Here is a 22,887-nt window from a genome sequence, read left to right as displayed (position 1 = left end):
GGTAGGCAGGGCAAGTAGAGTTGGTTTCTGGTCAAAGAAAGGCATTCTGCAGAGGGGGCTAAATTCAGTAGCTGCTTAGTCACAAAGCACCAAGACGCCTGTTTTATGTGCAGATTAGTTTTGTTTCCTTACCTCTGTCCACCTAATTACTTTTCCATTTGCTTTATACTCCGAGCCATGAAATATCTTCACACTTGTTATAGACTCCATGGATTTGCCATCAATGGGGCTTATAACACTAGAAAGAGGAAGGGAAAAGTAGCTTTAAGTTAGCAGAGAACTTCCAAACCCTAAATGCCATCACATAAATCTGATTTCAAATTTGGCCAGCGGAGCAGATTTGCAGAACAAAGGACATTATAAAAGGAAAACCTCATATAAAGGTTGTCAAGGGCACATTTGTTTTGACTTACCTGGATTCTCAAAGTTACCCTCCCTCTGCAGGTTATTTCAAAAGTGAACTCTCTTCAATTTAAACTGCCATGCAGGGACTTGCCACATTAGCTGAAAGGGACAAACATCAACTATCCCCAGAAGGGAGCTCTCCAGAGAAAGACCTCTCAATGTACCAAACACAATGCTACTGAATATCATCACTAATTACCATTGTGGTGGTGCAAATTGATGCATGGATCTCAACAGTAATCAGGCTTTCTGAAATGGCCTTCCTGCTGTGTTGAGAGTCTAATTACAGTGGAGACAGCTGAAAAGTGCAGTGCTTTCTGCTATATCACATAGGAAACACTTAGATACAGTATCTAGACTTGAAATCCTCCTAGAGTAGGTGGGGTTGAGGCCGGGGACAAGAGAGGTAACCTGTAGAGAGGTCAATAGTCTTATATTTGAGCTGTGACCTCAAAGGATGATGAACGCTCCACACATGGAACATGCAGAAACCTATGTAGATTTATTGGAATCTTATTAACTTATAAATATCAAATCAAATAGTATAATTCAGGCATGTCTAAAACGTTACTTACACTGAATTTAACAGAACAAGCAGCCCAACTAATGCCCTGTAATGTCCACTTCTGCAGGCCTTCACAAACAGTCCCAAACATATTTGTAATGTCTTTATCTAAAGTACCTTTTCTAGACTGCTGCTACCATCTGTTTCTATCTTCACCTTTTCAACCTCATCCATCACATTAGTACATTGCATGCCCTAATGCTTCAACTGCCATGCACTGTCCGCCTTGCATTGATTGTCAAGCAACTGATTGCTGCCGTCCAGCATGTATCAGATTTTACCCATACTACCAGTGAATGTGAGATTAGTGGAAGGGATAAGAATTTTTCTAGCATGCAAGATTCAGCACTCAAAAATTAGCAGCTAAATGGGTTTTTACAACAAGTACAATGATTTAAAATAACTGGAAATTTGCAATAGCAAACATCTTTCTATAGCCTTGATAACTAAGATACTGAAGTTCTATTTACCTCAGCCCCATTTTAACAGCCAGTAAAAGAGTGATCTCTCAAACTAATGGTGCAAATGTGCAAGGGGCTGAGCACCCTCATTCCATACTGACTTGAGGAAATCACTTTACATTTCAGCTCCTAAGGGTTTTAACAAACATATATAAAGAATTTCTTTGCAAAAAGTCAAACACTTCTATGATTACATCTTCTTTTATCTTGTCACAAATGTTATCTGGGAAACTTGGAGCAGTCTAAAAATCACAGAGCATGTGGACTCTTCTTCCTAGATAGAACATGCTATCAGTGAGCTATACAGACACATAGCAGCAGACAAAATGGAGCCAAATAAACACTGTAAAAGTGTCAAGGGATTATTCATCTACTCACCCCTTGTTAAAGTTTTTGTCATCTTCCACCCACTGAATATGAACATGTTCCTGAGGCTCTTCAGAATCTACTTTACCACAAGTAATAGTGAAGTCTTTCATCTCTCTCAGAGCCTGCCTCAAGGAGTCCATGTTTTCAGCAGTTATCTGGACCATTACACCATCTAAGGAATCAATAAATTATCATTATCAAATACAACCAACAGCCACATTTAAGGCCATGTCTATACTGACGGTGGCAAATTCGCTGCCGCCAGATCGATCTTTCTGGATCGATTGAGCAGTCAGCGTAGACCCGCTCAATCAATCAGGAAATCGACGCTGGTAAACCACCCCTTAAGTAGCATAGCGCTACGTCAGCACAGAGCACAGTGTAGACAGCGCACAGAAGGGAAGCAGAGCAGTCGACGTGAGTTACGCAAGCTACTCTGCGTTGTTTGCGTAACTCCCGTCGACTGCCACTGAATCTCCAGGTAAGTGTAGACCAGGGCTAAGAAAGAGCATTCACAACAGGGCTAAAACTATTCTTGTTATGATTCAATGTCAACGTGCAACGTCTATTTGAAAGGTCATATGTAATAACTCTACAGAAAGATGTTGGTTTAGTAGCATTCCCATCCAAGTAACATTTATGAATGCAGCCTGGAGGACATACCAGTGGAAGCTGAAATCTACCTACAGAACAGATTGAATCTTGGCAGTGGCAACATGAGTTTATGCATACTGCCCTGCCACTGCACTTTACCCCTGTTCTGGAGATCCCACCTCAAGATATCAGAGGTAAGTGACCAAGATCATTCAAGTATTTGGCCTCCAATGAGATTAGCAAAAAGGACTCCAGCAGCAACAGTGGGTTTTTTTGTGATGTAGACACTTGCCCACCAGGAATCCCACCACAACCACCAACTCATTTCGCACAGGCTGTTAAACAAAAATAAGTCTCAGATTTTGGACGTTACCAGCCTGGATAAACTGTGATTGCACAAGTAAATTGGTAATGAAGAGTTCCATAAACCAGCATATTATTAATTCCTTGAGTTTCTAACTCAGTATCCTGAACTAAAAAAAAATAATTTCTGGATTAGGTAAAGAATGTAGCAAAACAACATACCCTCCACCTTGTTTTAATGTGGCACTTTTATAAGCCATGACCCGCCCCCAAAAATATAGGAGAGAGAGCATGAACTGGAGACTCATTTCTAACATCTGACTCTGTTGGCAAAAGAACAATGAACTAATTACAGTGATAAACCAGCCTAAAGAATCTTGATTTTTCACACTATCATCTGACCATGTAGTAGGATACAAACCTCAGAAATTTATACGCTTGCACACTGCAAGGATATTAAATTAAACAGGCTAATGCACGGCAGGGCTTCATCTTTTGTTATGGAGATAATCTCAAATTTCCTATGCTTGCAGTTTTCTACTTTAGCCAAGGATTGTAAACTCTGATCCCCAGCACAGGAGCCAAGTATTTCACATCTACCCTCATTTTCTTGTACTGGTGTCCCAGGGCATCTGAACTAGTTATTCTCATTTTCTCAGTTAAATTAAATTACACGCCATAATGGAAAATCGTATTTAGCTAAAGAGTGAGATAACACTGAATAACCAGAATGATTCTCAAATACCCAGGTCACAAGAACTAAGCCCTGCACACTGCTCAAACATAGAGTTATCTGGAGGGAAACAATATACTTCGAGCAAGCTGTTCATTCCTTACCTTCTACAATACTGGACTTGGCAAGGTAGCCTGAAGAGGATTTCAAAGCTCCACTGAACACAAAGAAGCTGGCACCAGTCACTGCAATAACAAGACTGATTTTAGTGAGGCTCTTCTTGTGCAAGAATCAGATATTGTAGCTATATCATCCACAGAGAAGCTAATAACCTAAATAAGGAATTATGGAGCATGAAGTTATTATGGTTCCAGAGTATATCAGATACTTTGGCAACAAGAGTACCCTTGTGTGATGATATTCTAAAGCAGATGACAATTTTTGCCAACCTTTAAAAATGTTAATATTTAATTCATATCTTTTTCACTAAGATTGAAGACTCTGTTTTAGAGGTAAACATGCACATTATGATCTTTAAAAAGTCCCCACGTGACTAGAAACAATTAGTCTTTTGCTGATAACATTGTACTGCTGACCAATCAGAAAGGCAGTGGCTCAACTTTTCTAAATGAGCTGCCAGCCAGCAAAGCCCTTGGAATGGCCATTGAGTATCCAACACTACAAAGGAGCTCCTTGAAATCCATCTTCCCATGCTATATGTACAGAAAATACTACTTAGAAATTAGTGTCAGCCCTGAAGGAACTGACATGCCAACACATACACTGAAGGTGTGAGTGAAGATCATGAACGCTCAGAGTTAGAAATGTCTTTCTTTTTTTGGTTACTCATTTGGAGACATCATGGAACTTCTGCATAAGATTATCAACTCTGACATGAAGTCTGGTAGTAAAAAAACCCCAAAAAACGAACATTTTCATTCTCACAATTCTAAGTTGCTATTGCATCATTTCACCTGATCTTAACAAAAAATAAAAGCCTGAAAAATCAAATGGTCTAATTAACGTATACATAAAAAGCTCTTGCAATTCTTGGTGAGGAGGAGCTAAGTACACTAAACCCAGGTCTACGCTACAACTTACATCAGTATAGCTATGTCGCTAAGGGGTGTGAAAACCTGCTTTATTTTATGACAGTTATGTGAGGCCCTTGAACTCCTAGCAAGCTGCCAATTTACATCTCAGCTGGACAAATACTGAACATCACCAGTAACCTTAGAGCGGTGTGATATGAACCACAGAGAGGGACTAAGAATCCACATCAACAATATGCAATACTCCAAACATCAGATAAACTATGGACATTGAAAAGGAATGCCAGGAGGATGATGGGCAGGGTAATCTAGAGGCAAATAGGGCACTTTCTTGTTATTCACACATTTGCATTGGGCCTTCCCATCATGCCGCATGTATGGAAGCCGCACCCACATCAAGTACTAGGAGCTCTCTAATCATACATTTGTAACTTTTCTATGCTAGGTATTTATTTCAGAAGATCCATGAATTAAAGAGGAAACCTATTTTGGCATATTTACATGATAATATGCTTTAATGGGAGCACAATAGACAAAAGAAAGTCATGCAAGGCACTTAAGGTGTGAGAAGCACTTAAGGTGCTCCCTTAGACCTCCCCCATCTCACCCTTTCTTGGCTGATTATGAATACTGATGGCCTGCGTCTGGTAGTTCCCGTCATCATTCTGGACACACACTAGGTGAGAGTCTGCTTTCTCATTGAAGCATGCTCCCCCTGCTAGAACATGCTCATTAGACTTGTTCATGGCTTTCATCATCTGCAAACAAAAAGAAAGTTTACAACTTTCATTTAGCCTCAAATCCTGCATATGGGTTACTAGCATAAACAGTGGCTTCTTGGAACAGTTTAATCTGGCTAGAGAATCTCACTAGAATGCATTCAGCTGTGACATCTTTGCAAAGACTAGCAAATTTAGCAACAACCCTCCCAGCATAAAATTCTGCTTCTACTGCCCATTTTCAAAAGTGACTTAGGAACTTCAGAGTCTAAGTCTTACTGAAAGTCAATGGAATTTAGGAGCCTAAATGCATAAAATTAATTGTGGAGACCAAGTGGGTGAGGTAATTTTTTTTTTCTGGACCAACTTGCATTGGAGAGAGAAACAAGCTTTCGAGCTTACACAATCCAGACTTGAAGAAGAGCTTTGTGTAAGCTCAAAAGTTTGTTTCTCTCACCAACGCAATAAAAGATATTACCTCACCCACCTTGTCTCTGTAATATCCTGAGACCGACATGTCTAAAAACACCACTGCATAAGATTAATTGTAACATCCTCTCAATGAAAACTCCAAATACCAAGTGATGGGACACTTCTCAACGGTATGTTTGTGCTCACATCAACATGTTTTCACTGACAGTGCCAGATTCTGCACATTCTTTTCCACCTCCAAGTGAAAAGGAAACCCACTACACACAACACATTAAACTCCCACTCAATACAACACAAAATCTCAGCAAATATTCAGCACTGATGTATGTGCACAGGTTAAGTGTATGCTGTTTTTAGTGGAGAGACATGAGGTCAAAGATTTTGTATTATGGTAGTGTGTTTCATTATTGTTTTCAGCATCTCATGCTCCAAAGGCAAGACTTTAGTGAAATGGCAGTCACCTTTACGAAAGACAGCATTTGCCTTCATTCCCATTAAAAACAACATGGCAGCCTCACTTTCAAATGGCAAGGCATTAGTGAAATGACAGGCATCTTTACTGAGGGCAGGAGTAGCTTCAATGTGACTGGGTGTTGTACATCTAAGTCAGGAAAAACAGCAATCATTTTGAGTACCAGAAAATTATGAGTGTAAAGATATAGACAGGATACAGTAATTGTTACTAACTTTGCTTAATTACAAACACATTTCTCCAAATATAGCCCTTGCATGAGATTTCAATAGTTTTAACTGTATGGACAGTCTAAGTGATACAAACCAGCCTTTAGTTAGAAAAGGGGGTGAGAAAAAAAGGTCTCAAAGGTCTCATTTTAAAATAACAGATTAGTTGATAATATCCAGAACATTCAATTTTTTCCTGTGCTGTAAATTTCAGGAAGATTGTATTCTTCACACAAACAAGAGGCTGAATCCCTGGTTCAAAGAGAAAACTGAACCCAACCTAATACAGAGGTGCTGCTATATCTTTTTACTACTGGCATTTCTTCACGGTTCAGTTCAGCACAGTTAGCAAACAGTACAAAACTGAAGATAACAAATACAGAAACACTGGACACACAGCTAAAGCATACTGAAATAAACTGCCATCTATTGTGTATTGCATGTGCAACTTTCAACTACAATAGCATCAGATCCATACAGGCTAAAATGGGGTCTTTTTTGTTTCTTCACAATGGCATTCAAGAATTAATACACCTTATAATTCAATTACTAGCCTCCCTGTATCTTTCTGCCTCTAAAAATAGCTTTTTCCCTTGCCTATATACATATTTTCACTCTCCCTTGCTATTATTTCCACTCTAAAGCATGTTGGAATGCATTTTGGATGGAAAACCTTATATGAAATGCAGTTATATTGTATCTGCTCCGGTGCTGTAAGAGCTTTTAAAAAATGCCATTCTGCATAGGAAACACCTTGTTAAGGTCTCTACAAATCTGAAAAAGTGATTCAGTTTAGGCACCCCTCTTATAAGGCAATTGCTTGTTCTCTTCTCAAAGGAATGGATATTACTTCTTGAGAGCCAGTATGGTCTGAATACAGAACTAGGAGCTAGAAGCTCCTCAATTCTAATCCTGGCTCTGCTATGGCCTTCTGTATGCCTCTGGGCAGGTCATTTAGCTGCTGTCTCAGTTTCCCAATCTGTAAAATGAAGATAATACTATATCCCCCTCACTGATGCAGTATAACTGCCCCTCCTCCCACATACTCCCCTTCCCTCAGTTCTTCACCCAGCATCCCGTTTGGGTCAGAAGGTTTACATTCAATGCATCCTCTTGATGCATCAAGGCATTCCTTGGTACATCGATGCATGTGTCAGGAGAAGAATTCTCAGTAGTCCTAGCCCTTCCACAGGCTGGGAGGTGGACTCTGGTTGCCCCCACCCTCCAGTCAAACAAAAAAGGATTAAATGCATAAAGCATATAGCTCTCTTTACAACATTAATGTTTAAACACAAGAGATCAGGAAATGCAACATTTAGCATTTTTGTAGCAACAGCTGCATTTTGGATTACTATTTAGACCAAATTCAAACGAACCTTAATATATATATAGTGTGACAAAGTTATTATTATTTGAGAATCTGAATCCTTGCATTTCTTGAGTTGTTCAAATTCGCAATGGTTACTTTATGTTAAAAGTTCCTTTTTAAATTGAATTGGACTCTCTTACCTTCCTGGAGTTATCTGTTCCTATGTTACACTGGTTCAAATAAATGGCATAGCTCAAACTCTTAGATTAAGTAATTTATCAACCATTATATCTTCAACTAAGTGAGGGTATTTCAAAATAATTTTTAGACTAAGTCTGGCCATATATTTTGTTCAATGATCCATTGATTCAGCGCTTCCCTCAAGAAAAATGGACAATTCTAGTTCACCTCTAAAATCAATTTTTAACTTCATTATGAATGACATTGCATCCTACAATTTCAAGACTCCACTCCATCAAATACATTTTGCAGTGCTTCTGGAACCTTGATAACCACTCTGTTTTAAGAGACTGGAGGTACTGGTCCTGTGCAATCCCTTTATATTAGTTTTTCCTCAAGAAAATTCAAATGTGGTGATCCCCTTATACCCATAACCCAGATGCTGTTTGTTCTAGTGCCCAGATTCATATGTTGTATCTATAAGAAATTCTCTGTTTGCAAACCTTTCTACTGCTTGCAGGAATTCACCTGGACAGATGATTTCTCTTTGAAAGAATTAGTACAAATGCATCCTTTTCTCCAACTGATGCTCCATCTATATTTGGCACGGAACATTTTAGTATCAAAATCCATTTTTGTCCTAGTCTGTGTTCCAGTCTTATTTGGTGCTATATCACAGTTAAGGTTAAGATTCTGTCACTGTATTTTTAGTAAAAGTTAGAGACAGGTGGCGGGCAATAAACAAATATTCAGAGAAGCCGCAACCTGTCCCTGACTTTTACTAAAAATACCCTGGGGGAACGGGGAAAGCAGACCTGCAGAGGCCTGCAGCTGCTCCAGCAGGCTGGCTGCCAATCAGCTACAGCCCCAGCCGATCAGCTGTTTGGCAGCAGCCTTGGGGCTGACAGCTACTCCAGAAGTCATACTCCAGCCCTACTCCAGAAGTCATGGAGATCCCGGAAAGTCACAGAACCTGTGACCTCCGCGACCAAATCTTATCCTTATCATAGTTGGAAAGCATAAGACTCACTCCACTACTCCACTACTGTGTAGTCTCCACTACTGATTTCCTTCAAAACCTCAAGGAGATCATTTGTAACCAGCCTTTCAGACATGTCACTGAATTATTACCTCTCTGTTGTTTGGTCCCCAAATTGTTCAAATCACTCAACAGTGATGGTCACTCAACAGTTTGACTGTGAACATCAACTAAGTCTAAAAAACATCTGAAGCTTTTCTCATGCAATAAATCAAATTCTTATTTCAAATGTATAGAGATATATTTTGCATTAAAATCTTCAATGATCCAGCAAATACCTTCACAAATGCTATGAACAAACACACAAAATGTACTTGGAGAAAGTTCAGTTGCCACTGTTTCCTAGCTTTACCTCTATACAGCATGTGTTATTTAACTGAGTCATTTACTCAAATCAGAATAGTACGTGCAATTCTCTAACCCCAGATTTTCTATTAATTACATTTGAAGTTTATTTAAAAGTAATAAACTCTGTATAAAGAAGAGCAACTATCCATTATTGTTAACTAAGGCCACACTAAATTGATCTGTGCATAACTCATTTCTGTAGGCTATTCACATATAAAAATATACATAGTAAATTTATAGTTTAATTCTGAGGCAGTTTTCACTGGCAGTGGTAAACAGAATAAATTCCTTTGGACCCAATCCCTCTTATCTTTAAATTGTACTAGACTAAACATATATATTTACTCTAAGTATTACCTCATTATATCTGTTGCTGGGGATTTTGATGCTGGTTTTCCTCACTTCCATATCAACCACTAAACCTTGGACCACTGGCAACGTATACTGGTAATTTCTGAAGTCCTTGTGATTCAGAGGAACAAAGAAGTGAAACAACGTAGTCATTAGTGACATGGTCTGTTTCTTAAAGAACTAGACTAAGGTACAGGACTATTCAATAGAAGTGTAATACATAAAAGTTAATATTCTCCTGACTCATGCACCATTACTTTAGATAGGAAAATTTGATCTCTCTCTGCATTCTGCTAGATTGGACAGAGACCTCAGATTCACAGAGAGTGAGAGTATGTCATGTACCAAATAGAAAATTCCCTACACTGAAGAACTAACAAGTTAGCTCCAGCTGGAATTTTGTAGAGTCACAGAACTATGACTAAATACCAAGATGATCTAATATTTGTGACAAGAGTGGTCTGAGTAGCTAAATTTAGATCTAGATACAAAAATTCACAGCTGTTCAAGACCCAGAGTTTTGATTTGGGCATATCTTTAATATTTATTGCATCATCAAAAGTTGCTGTTGGATGTCTAGATTAGACAATAGGCCACCACTCAAATGCTGTAACAGCAGTATTTCCTTATCATAGTGTTTTGAAAGTTACAGTAACTATATACACACAATAAAATTATGAAGATAATCTTACAGTAGTACAACATTCCTCTTTTCCCCATATATACAGATAGAATAAACAGAAAACCTCCACTCATCACTTACTGCAAGAAGATTCATAATTGTGTGCCCAGTTTCCCCAAACAATGGCTTACGAAATCTGACGCTGAAAAGTGGGCATGGATAAACTAGGAAAAGAAAAAGAAAATTTAAATTCAAATTCACCTTTTGAAAGTTTATGCAAAAGCAGACAATCTAAGCCTCTTCATATAGAGAAATTTCAATTGAAGGACTAAAAGTCCTTTTCTGACATGCCCACATACAACTCAACATGCACAAGGATATGGTTGGTCATGTTACATTATGCTGTAGCAGAAGACCTAACAGAGCTTGAAATAAGATTTATGAGGAAAAATAAATTAAATATAAATTATGCCAAGATTTTCAAAATAAACGTCTAAAGTAAGGGGCCTAAATATGGATTTAGAAGCCTAAATAAATGCTCTTATTTTCTAAAGCAATGATTCCCAACCTGGGGTGCACCAAAGATTACAGGGGGTCTGTGAGGCTTCAGTAAAATTGAGGTCATTTAGCCCCCTCCACCAGCTGGGAGCAGCACCCCAAGCGCTGCACTGGCCGGAGCGGAGCAGAGGAGCAATCCCCCAAGCTGGCTGGTTAGGGGGCGGGGTGGAAGAGGGCATATGTTTTCCTAGTGTTAATTAGTGGGGCTTTCACTCAAAAAGGTTGGGAACCACTGTTCTAAAGTACTGTGCACCCACAGCTACTGAAATCAGTGACAGCCTGTAGGGTGCAGCAGCTTTGAATATCAAATCACATAAGTGCCCAAGATAGACTGTGACCCTAACTTTCAGCAACCACTTTTGAAAATCTTAGTTGTAATAAAGTTCCAGAGGGGTAGCCGTGTTAGTCTGTACACAGCAAAAACAACGAGAGTTCTGTAGCACTTTAAAGACTAACAAATTTAATTTCTGCAGGCATAAGCTTTCGTGGGCTGTAACCCACTTCACCAGATGTAAGGAATAGAAATCAGATAGGAGGTATATATACACATCTAAGGGTAAGGAACAACAATGGGGAAGTTAGGTATAAGCAAAGTCCATTCAGTTAGAGTAGTTGAGGCCTATTCACCACCATTGATTAGGAGGTGAGAATGTGTGAACAGTGACAATTACTTCTTGTAATGAGATAACCATTCCAAGTCCCTGTTCAGACCCAGTTTAATTGTGTCAAGTTTGCATATGAGTTCCAGCTCTGCAGTTTCTCTTTGAAGTCTGTTTTTGAAGTTTTTTTTGTAGAAGTATAGCAACTTTCAAGTCAGCTACAGAGTGTCCTGAGAGGTTGAAGTGCTCTCCGATTGGTTTATGAATGTTACCATTTTTTATGTCTGATTTGTGTCCATTTATTCTTTTGCATAGTGACAGTCCAGTTTGGCCAATGTGCATGGCAGAGGGGCATTGCTGGCACATGATGGCATATATTACATTAGTAGATGTGCAGGTGAATGAGCCCCTTATGGTGTGGCTGATGTGGTTGGGACCTGTGATGGTGTTACTAGAGTCGATGTGTGGGCAGAGCTGGCAATGGGGTTTGTTGCAAGGGTATGTTCCTGGGTTAGTGTTCTTCTTGTATGGTGTACGGTTGCTGGTGAACATTTGCTTCAGGTTGGGGGCTGTCTGTAAGCAAGGATAGGATAGGCCTGCCTCCCACAGCTTGAGCGAGTGAGGGATCATCTGCTGGGATAGGTTATAGATCCTTAATGATGTGCTGGAGAGATTTTACTGGGGGGCTGTAGGGGATGGCCAATGGTGTTCTGTTGTTTTCTTTGTTGGGTCTGTCCTGTAGTAGGCTTGGCCTTAAGATACAACCAGATTTGCTCCGATCCCTCAGACAGAAACAAACACCTACATGATTTCCATAAAACAGTCTTAAAATTACAATACCCACCTGGAGAGGTGAAGAAACAAATTGTCAGAGCCAGACGGGTACCCAGAAGTCACCTACTACAGGACAGACGTAAGCTAAGGAACTCTTTCCAGCCTGCTGTCATCAACTAGTACTGCCTTTTTATAAAGTACTGTAAATTATTTTCAGCTGCACACATATTACCATTTTCTAGATGAGCATGGTTTAGAAAACTAAAAACTAAAGAGGAGCCTCCATTTCACTAAGTGTAGAATGAATTTCAGTGTCTCAAAAGCAGTTTTTTGCCCTGAATTTAATAGTTGCATCAGACTTACCCTGTACTGTTCTTCTATTTTAGGTCACAGGTTGTATTACAGTTAATTATTAGCTGGATAATAGTTTTAATTGAAAAATGCTACTGCCCAGCTGAAGTTTTAGGTCATATAACTGCCTTAGTAAGCCCTCTGGCTACAGGCACAATCACTGGGCTTGTGGTTAGTGGGGAACATTCCCCCACCATCACTATTCCTGTGTATCTGATGTACATAACCACAACACTCAGAAATGTCACTCCAAGCACAGACATGGGTTACTACAGTTAAAAGAACACGTTACTTACGTCTGTATTCAGCTCCAAGTCTCAACATCAGTCGGATGGGGAACACTTTAGCCCAGGGAGTCTCCCATTTCTGAACGAGAATACCAAACAAATAGGGTGGTGTTGGGAGCACCAGGTCCTGCAGCGACTGATATGTAGATGTCACATATAAGAATCCACCATGTTCCTTACTGCCAAGAAAACTCTGGCTAAAAAAGGAGTGTCCCAAGCTGCCCACGACATTACCTAGGAACCATGAATTTCATTATTTTGCTGCATTGAAGTCTGTATTAAAAATTTCACAAACTTGCTTTAAAGAAGAAAAACAAGATAAAACACAAACTTTTCTTCCTGGAATTACATCCTCAGTTAACTCCCATTAGTCACATTACAGAATGAAAATACTTGCTACCCGAGACTGTTCAGGTTACTCTTATTCAACAATATCTTTGTGCTGGAATTACCATCTGAGACTAGAGCTGCATCAAAACATACCAGAGAGGCAACAGATTGTTTAACCATTGCAAATTATGCCAATCCTTGAAACCAAGTGTAGAAAAATGTTACACATTCAATAAGCGATTCCCACACCACGTCAAGTTTCGTGCTCTGCTGCAGCAGTGGCATCCCTTGTTTTGGGTGTCCCAAACATCTTAGAGGTCAGTGGAATATAACTGGGTCTTGAAGCTTAAAAACTTAGGGCTTGTATATACTTAAAATGCTAGAGTGGTACAGCTGTAGTGCTTCAGTATAGACAACTACCTACATCAACAGGAGGAACTCTCCCTTCGTTGTAGGTAATCTACCTTCCCAAGAGGTGGTAGCTAGGCCCCCAGAAGAATTCTTCTGTTGAACTAGCGCTGTCTACATGGGAACTTAGAGGTCGGTTTAACTATGGATTTTTCACACCCCTGACTGATGTAGTTAAACCAACCTAATTTTCTAGTGTAGACTAGGCCTTAGAAATACTAAAGTAATTCAGCTCCACTTAATATCCACTTGTGATACATTCACCATGAGTCTTGCAATATTTATGAGGCCAGATTTGTAGGCGCATGTACACAAAAGAGCGCACACGTTTATTTCTGTATTTGTCTGATTTAGGTCCATGCATGTGTGTAAATCAGGGATTGTGCACACAGCTACATAGGCATCAACACCCTTACCCTCAATTTGGACATGCACATAAGGGAATAGATTACATGTGTGCATAAATCCATGCTCACTTTTGAAACTCTGGTTAAGCGTCTCAATAATAGTTTCTTACTCCATTTCCAGAGAGAGACTAGAAAATGAAAACATGTCAGAACGGTCAACAGAACACTGTGTTCACTATGCTATCTAATCATACTTGGAGAAGATGACAGTTATGTTGATATGCATCTCGAGTCTGAATGGAGCTTGCTTTCAGTTTGTTATTGATTTGCAATTCAAGAGATATATTACACTGAGATTAGGGATCCACTGAAAGTTTGGCTTCCACAATGCCTCGAGCTATGAAAACCCCTAATAGAAAATCTGACTGTTTTCTGTGATTTCATGACTTTGCATGAAATCTCCAATGTAGAAACTGGCTGGTGAGTCTTGCCCACATGCTCAGGGTTTAACTGATCGCCATATTTGGGGTTGGGAAGGAATTTTCCCACAAGGCAGACTGGCAAAGGCTTCGGGGGGTTTTTTGCCTTCCTCTGTAGCATGGGGCACAGCTCACTTGCTGATGGATTCTCTGTACCTTAAACTCTTTAAACCATGATTTGAGGACTTTAATAATTCAGTCATAGGTTAGAGGTTTATTACAGGCTCTGTGGCCTACATTGTGCAGGAGGGTCAGACTACATGGTCATTTTGGCCCTTAGAGTCTATGAGATATGTTTGTTTAATGAATTAGGTCCTCAGCTGTTTCTACTTGTAAAAGGAAGAGAGATTTGTGGCAAAACAGCAAAAATACACTTGGCCAAATCAATAATATCTTTTTTTTGTTTTTTTTATAAACTTTTACACAAACAGATAAATAAAGCCCTGCAAATCCGTGGATATCCACAGACCATTTTTTGCAGACTGTGGATCGGATGCAGATGGTCATGGAGGTCACAGAGTCTGTTACTTTCCAGGACTTCTGGTGCAGGGTTGGAGCAACTAACAGTCCCAATCCACCCCAAAGAGCTGATTGGCCACCAGCCGCAGAGCCGCTCCCAAACAGCTGATTGGCTGGCTTACCCCTGAATAGCTAATTGGCCGGCCAGCCCCAGGGCCGCTAAACAGCTACTTGGGGTCCCTAGGGCTGGCTGCCAAACAGCTGATTGGTGGGCCTAGGGCTGCTGCTAAGGATGCAGATAAAATAGGGTTGGCGAATTGCGGGTCAGATACAAGTTTGTTCTGGCAGATGTGGATCGGATGCGGATCCACATTTTTGTATCTACACAGGGCTCTACGGATAAAGTACCCACCTAAAGATATTCTGAAGATCTGGGTCAGTTGAAGAATTACACAAAAGAGTTTATTTAATTGGTATATTTTATGTCTATTGCAGCTGGGACTGACATAGGGAAGAAATATTACTAATTCTAAATCAAAATTCTGTTCTTTGATCGTAATAAGCAAAAATGTTACTGATGAAATCATTTGATGAACTAAGGTTGATTAGATAATTTAAAAAGCATTTAACAAATGTTATTACTACCCACCAATCAAGAGATGTATCCTGCTCATTCATTTTGGCAAACACAAAATTCGTTTCTTATACTTAACAAAACAAACTGCTATATTTCACCCACTTTTTAAACAGAAAGTAGGTGGATACAGTGTTGATAAAAGGTGACAGATTGACAGGCCCTGAGACTGACTTCCATCTACAAAACAGGTACAAGGATTGTGATAACACAAGGAAATGCCTTCCACATGTGCCTCAACTCCAGAGACTATGGTGACCACTCCCTGGGGACAGAGATATTCAGTTTCTGTGGTTCATTTAATCCTTGCCCTCTCTGTTGTAAGAATATAACTAGCTATGCAATATTTCAACAAAGCTTTGATTCAAACATCAGAGTAGTAATGCACACAGTTCCTGTACATAAAATACACTAATGTGCTTCCCTTTATTGAAAGGCCCACCTACCAGGTGTAAATAACGTATGGAGACATCTGATAGCATTTCTCATTCCTTAGTGAAGGTCAGAATTGGTGTGTTATTAATTTAGAATTTAAAAAGGCAGCACGTGCTGCCATTGGGGAAGGGAGATCAGTAACTTCATAAAGGGGACAGTGGCCTGGCCTTTGTGCCATCTCTGGAGACTCATGAGGAATCTTGCCACCAATCCCTTCAGTTTGGAGGCATCCATGAAGATGGCCAGCTCTTCTGCAACAATTCCAGGACTTCCTTCATCCCAGTAGCATGGTTGACTTGGTAGGTGTGTTATTGCTGGTTGTCCTTCCGCACTTGTACCTTCCCCCCCCCTTACAGAGGAACAGAGAGAGTTAAGAGGAAGTTAACCACCATCTAAAAAGGGAGGTTACTTACTGTAACTGGAGGTTCTTTGAAATGTGTGGCCCTTATTTGGATTCCAGATATGAGTGCACATGCGTGCCATGGGCCAGAGCCAGAATTGTTCATAATAGTGTCGGTTGACCTGCATGTGTGTCAGCCACATGGCGCATCTGAAGCTTTCAGAGGATGTGAGTCGACACTGCTCCAGGTCCTTCTTACCTGCAAGCGATGGAGTCTGCAGCAGAGGGGATGGAGGGTGGGACTGGAATCCAAATAGGGACCACACATCACATCGCAAAGAACCTCCATTTACAGCAAGTAACCTCCCCTTCTTCTTCGAGTGATGGTCTCGATATGGATTTCAGATGTGGGAGATGAGACACACTGCACCCCCCTGTGCACCCTTATGGTGTGACTGTGTATCATTCATGTTCACCCCTAATGTATCACTGTGTATTGTTCAATGCAAAGTATGTCATGTGAGATGTTTCTGGAATGCTCTTGACATACTGAATGTTATTGTTATAGTAGTACGTTTGCTGCAATGTCATGTGTATGGTTAAGAGGCTTCACTATGTAATCTTCCCAAATGTGTGTCTCATGGCTTGAGGCAAAACCCTACAGAGCTGAAAGGTCATTCACATCTCTCCAAGACTTGTATAGAACAACCCAGCTAAGTATTCCAAGAACAAAGGACCAGCTCAGACGTCAACAAGCGAATCCACGAAGAACCACAGTATCTCAGGACATGGAGAAAACCATGCATGGATAAGGTTTGTCACCTGACTGCAGTGGAGCGTGAGATACCAGAGGGGGGTGAAGAGACATGTTGAAAAGGGGGGATATTTTGGCTGTGAGCTCTCTCTTCCATTCCATCTACGAACAACATCAAGCAACTGAAGTGTTGACCACAGGGGGAGGGCCAGGTTGGAGGGAGACCAGCCAGCCTGTGGTGAGAAGCATCTAAGACTATAAGGTTGCTGAAAGTGTTGAGATTAGTTTAGAATGTGATTTGCCTTATATTTACTTTTAATCAAATCTGACCTGCTTTCCTCTGATTTATAATCACTTAAAAACTTCCTGTACTTAATACATTTGTTTGTTTTATCTAAAGCAGTGCATGTGGTTTAAGGTGTGTCAGATACTCCATTTAAAGTGACAAAGCTGGTGCATGTCAATTTCTTTGTTAAATTGACAAACTAATCATGAGCTTGCTGTGTTCAGGGGGCAGCACTGAACATTGTAAGACAGAAGTTCCTAGGATTGCATTTGAGACTGGGGTTTTTTGCTGAGGGTCATTCTATTGCATAATCCCAGGAGTGGCTGGCTAGAGGCACTCACTCACTGTCAGGAGCAGCTTGCTTGCTATAGGCTGTGAGTGGGCTGACCCAGAAGTGTAGGTTCACACAGCAGAGCAGAGTGAGGCAGGCACCAAGAGTGAGGGATTGGGGTGACACAGCAATACACCAATCCAGATTCCAGAGGGGAATGTCACAGGAGAGTAGCAAGCAGTGTCAGCGTGGAGGTCGGTACGAGGACTCACAAGAAGTCACTGTCTGCAGGATGGTATGACCAACTGCCACATCTGCCACTGTCACCAGGACAATGGCATAGTGAACGGAAAAGGTGTGGACAAGGAACTACATGGCTGTCCTACAAATGTCCTGCCACAGAATGTCCACAAGGAAGGCTGGCATGGTAGCATACGTCTGTGTGGAGTGTGCCATGACTCCTGGGGGCACAGGAACGTGAGAGGGAAGCATTCTGCAATACAGTGGGATATCTATTTAGAAAGGAGTTGCGAAGAGAGGGCATGGCCCTGGTAGCATTCCACGATGGCGATCTCTCTCGTCATGCAGTGAAGCAAGTTCTGGTATTGTTCCTGATCATCCAGAGAAGAGAGAATGGGCGGAATGAGGGCATCATCCAGGGGTGATGAGGGCCTGGTGGGAACTGGCGGTACAGCAGTACTGGTGGCACAGGAGCGCCTAGAGGTTCATCATAGATGGAGGGAGGCATGGTGCAGGCAGGGAATGGCCAGCAAGGTGGAAGTGTCAACATCCCATGGCCCCAGTAAAGGTCCCAAGCCAGCCAGCAGGGCCAAGCAGATGAGTCGCTGGGCATGAGCCACTCCCATGGGCAGCGGAATCATGCATCAGAGGGTCCAAATCGTGGGTAGCACAGCTGGTACAGAGGATTCTGGGTGTACGAGTATGCAGGGGAGAAGAAAGTACGTATCGGTACCCCACTCAGACTCCGAAGATGGGTCCGGCAGAGGCATGGCTGTTGGTACCAGTAGTGCGAGGCACGGCAGAGCTGGGTGCCACTCAGAGCAGGAGAGGTTCACCTACTGGAAAGGGGACCATGAGGCGCGCCCCATGGGGAGTCAGCATACAGTAGCATCAGCTCAGCTGTAGGCAGCAGTGGAGACAGGTATCCTTGCGTCCGGGAAAGCGGACAGGAGAATCCGGAGGGAAATGGAGGTGTGGACAGTGCTTGCGGTGAAGGTGGCGAACCAGCAGACATGGCTGGAGACAGTGCAGAGGGCTCACAGTGGTGCCTTGACTTATGCTCTCTGCAGGATTTCTTGGGAGGTGGAGTGTCCAAATCCACTCAACTTCTCACCCAATCCGGCACAGCCTGGGGAGGCAATGCTGCAGTTAGGGGAGGTCCCCATCAGGGATCCATCACCTTATGCCCATGGCTGTGCTTATGCTCATGGTTTTCTGCAGTGGCACTGTGGACACTGGCATGTGGGAGGGAGCTGATGGGAGTGCTCACCGGCAGTGATGAGTGCTGCTCCAGCGGATCCACCAAGCGTGGGTCCAATTGTGCATGTGAGCACATAGCCTCCTCCATCAGATACTTATGGAAGCAGAGTTCTCTGGCTTCCCGAGTGAGAGGTGAGAAGGAGAAGCAGATGAGCAGTGGGCAACGTGAGCTTCGCTGAGGTAGTAGAAACAACATTAGTACTTGCTCCTTCACAGAGAAGGAGCGTGGGTCCGAAGCACAGTTCTTGAAGCCGGCCTGCCGAGGCATAGTCCCTGGAAAGGGCAGGGGTGGGAGGAGTCACCCCGTGGAACAAAGTCCAACAGGAGAGCAGACCTAGCCAACTAACTAACTACAGACATCTATAGAAATGATAAAACTATGTACAACGGTAAGAGTGGACAAAGAGTTCTCTTCCCAAGCTAAGAGCACCAAGGAACAGGTGTTCCAACTCTGGCCATGCGGTGGAAGAGGGAACTGGAGTGGCATTGACTTGCACAGCCTCTTAAAACCTTGGACCACCATGTGGCCGACACACAACGCACATGCAGGTCAATGGACTACCACTACAAGCAGTTCCGCCTCCAGCACATGACGGGAATGCGCACCCACATCTGGAATCCATATAGGGACCATTATTTGAAGAACCAGTAATTGCTGCTGAATCTCTCTCACAACTGTCAGCAGGTCTGCTAAGAGAGATTGCGGTGTAGGAGTTGATCTCTGTCTCTGCATTTTTACTATCACTGGCCATGACTCTGAAGCCCACAGTCCCCTAATTCAGGGATTCTCAACCTTTTTCTTTTCAAGGCCCCAAAACATGCTATTAAAAACTCCAGGGCTCACCTGTGCCACAAGTGTTTTTCTGCATATAAAAGCCAAGGGCTCTGTTAGGAGGAAGCAAGTAGGGCAATTGCCTGGGGCCCCACATCACAGGGGGCATCGGGAAGCTCCGTTGCTCAGGCTTCTGGCAGGGCTCAGGGCTTCAGTCCCAGGCACTGGGGTTGCAGAGCTCTGCGGGTCCAGCCCCTGCAAGGTGGCAGAGCTCTTGGGTTCCAACCCCAGGTAGTGGGGCTCTGGGGTTTCTGCCCCCTCAGGGTGGCAGGGCTCCAGCCCCACATGGTAGAACTATGGGGCTTCAGTGCTTCAGATCCTGCGGGGCTCCCTGGCTTCACCCTGTTTGCTGGACCCCTTGACGCCTGTTCACGCCCCTCCCCCTCAATTGACTGCTGTTAATTTAAGGCAGGGGAGGAGGGGGGAGAAATGCTGTGCTCCTTTCCTCCCCAACATTTGTGTTCATTTTAAAGAAGTTACTAAAGTTTTGCTCCCTTCCATGCCACACGGTTGAAAGTAGTACTGGGTCTTAAGTTAGTAAAATCTCTGAGTCACATCAAAATAGCTATATTAGCACACCGAACTGTAGATGTGACAGCCAATTACAAAGCTTCATTTTGTTATAAAACAGCGTAGAGCCACTTTCAAATGACTACAAATAGTGTGTGAAAAATAGATAAAGCTACTACAATTTTATCTGGCAAGGGAAGGTGTGACAGTTTACACTATTATGGTCACCGTTACAAGATGGTGACACATTTTGTACAAAATATGTCTTGTGAGATGTCTGGTAAGAGCCTGGGTATGACTGCCGGGCTGCAAGTGCACACAGACATAGGTAGGAGTGACATATGCTGGAGGCTGTTTGTAAGCAGTCCAGAAGTGGAGGCTACAGCAGCAGAGCAGTGTAAAGGGCACCCCAGATGAGAGGACACGGGTGACACAGCTACTCACTCGACTAGATTGTACCCTGAGTATGTCACACCTGTGAATGTAAATTTGGTGTTCTTGAAAGTGAAGGACTAATATGACTGCCTGGAGCCAAGTAAAATATTGTCAGACACTGTAAAGCCTTCCTAATACAGCTCTACAAATACATTTATCTGCAAGCCTATCCTGCAACTCCACTGCTGTTCTACTTAGTCCGTGCATTTCTAGTACACCAATCACCATGGCTTATAAGTGTCAAGTTTAAGTAATGAATGAAAATTGTGCAAAAAAAAAATAATTCCTGTGAAAGAGCTCTCTCTTTCCTCTGAAACAGCCTTCTAATATCTGTCTCAGCTCTTTGCCCATTTCCAAATCTCAGAAAACATCTCTTCTTCCTTGCCTAAACCTCTTTCTTTTCTCCTCTATTATTCAAATAGATGTTATGAGCCTGGTGCAAAAATTATTGGGTGATGTTCTTCAGTCAGACTATATGATCATAATAGTACCTTCTTGGCATTAAAATATGAGAGTCTGAATTATTTTAAGTGTAACAATATTTAATTCTGTAAATCTCTCTGGTGTACTGTGTGTACAAAAGGCAACAGAAAAATAAAGCTATATAATATTGTACAGTTCTGTGACATGGACTACTGCTCAACAAGGATAATGAAGAGATCAAATATTTCCACTTCTGTCTGAAGCCACTTTTCCACTTGTGACTGAAAGCAGCAGCTCCAGGGATGCACACTTTGGCTGCCTACAGGACAATTTTCAGCCCAATACAAATTGAAAGTCAGGTTATAAACCCTGCAAGAGTGGCAACTGCAACTCAACCACCCAATACCCTACTACCATAAACCACAGTCAGATCCTATTATTTACTCTGCACACACACTTCGTTATTTCAGCAGCTAGTAGCCAAAATGCAATTGTAAATAAAGGAACCTCAACTAAGCTATCCTTCTCAAAAATGTATAATTTAATTTAGACTATGTTATAATTTCCTCGCGAAAAGAAATAAACCTAGAGTAGTTCTCAAGTACAGAGAAAGATACTTTTGTTAGTAGTTCCAGCATACATCTGATGTAATAAGATTAATAAAATTATTTATACAGTGCCATAGATGTGCATGATACATCTAAAGCAGCTTTGCAGGAGTTCAATACCAATTAAGTACTCTGTTATACTGGATTACCCTTGACCCTAAATCCCAAGCAGCTCTATAGATTTCTTTAAACAAAAAAAGTCATCACATGCCAGTCTATTGGTGTGATTTTCCTCCTGAGAGTCTATTCCCTGACTCTTTAGTTTTTCCACTGGGACTTCCTCGCTTATGTAATGAGCAACAAATTTTGTATATTTATTAGACAATACTTTTTCATCAGTTAAATTAGTTCAGACCAGGAAACGGGACTGAGCAAGACCCCCATCTTTCTTCATTACTTGCTTTAAACAACTTTCTAGTTTCACCTATTTCCATATTTTAACTGAGGACAGACTGGCTTCTACTTCGAGTTCTCTACCTTGTTATTTACAAACAAATCTTTAGGTACCAGTATATTCTCATGTACCCTTACCCTTATAACATACAAAATGAGATGTCCCTGCTCAGTGCTCAATTAAACCATATGGGTGCAGCATTTTAAAATTCTTCATGATGTCTTTCATATCACTGGACTAATTCCATGTCAGAGGATTGGTCCCAGCATCATTCCTTATGGAAGATGTTAATATTCAATTAAGTGGAGCGGCAGCTGCCTCAATTGCCCAGTCAGCCCTCATTTCATCATGAGCAGTAATTATCATGAAGGACTGCCTAAGATTAAATGCCATTTCATAAAGCTGGAAATTTGTGCAACCTAATCCTGCAACAATAGAACTGAATCAATAATGCTTGGGGGAAATCAGGTCAGTTGAATTTCTACAAAAAATTTCATACTCTCTGCTTGGAAAAGTGTGACACAACCCAGAGGGCCAAATACATACTCAGAATAGAACCACATAACTAACACTTTGGTGCAACATGCTTTAGAAGATGCCAAGTTTGAGAAAACAAATATAAAGCTGAACACGCTAGATTTTTTTCTGTACCCGGCAGCCATTTACTGAGACATACATAGGCTAATCACGTGGGAAAACAGCAACTAATTCAGGATGAAGTATTCATGTGGTCTGGAAGCACTGATGCTTTACCACCTACTATTGTCCTT

General features: G+C 41.7%; 1 protein-coding gene across 1 annotated transcript in view; it reads right to left on the bottom strand.

Annotated features, from left to right (window-relative positions):
• ZFYVE9 (zinc finger FYVE-type containing 9) overlaps nt 1-22,887 on the bottom strand; it is a 91,754-nt gene that overhangs the window by 3,469 nt on the left and 65,398 nt on the right. Inside the window, 7 exon segments of the mRNA XM_067535533.1 lie at nt 133-238; nt 1,810-1,972; nt 3,535-3,615; nt 5,030-5,180; nt 9,488-9,592; nt 10,245-10,327; nt 12,682-12,906. Coding sequence (XP_067391634.1) covers nt 133-238; nt 1,810-1,972; nt 3,535-3,615; nt 5,030-5,180; nt 9,488-9,592; nt 10,245-10,327; nt 12,682-12,906 — 914 coding nt within the window.

Source organism: Emydura macquarii, unplaced genomic scaffold (assembly GCF_026122565.2).
Source record: "Emydura macquarii macquarii isolate MOO-44397 ecotype Brisbane River unplaced genomic scaffold, CSIRO-AGI_Emac_v2 contig_3506, whole genome shotgun sequence".
In the NCBI taxonomy this organism is placed as follows: Eukaryota; Metazoa; Chordata; order Testudines; family Chelidae; genus Emydura; species Emydura macquarii.
This window is presented reverse-complemented; position numbering and strand designations above follow the sequence as displayed.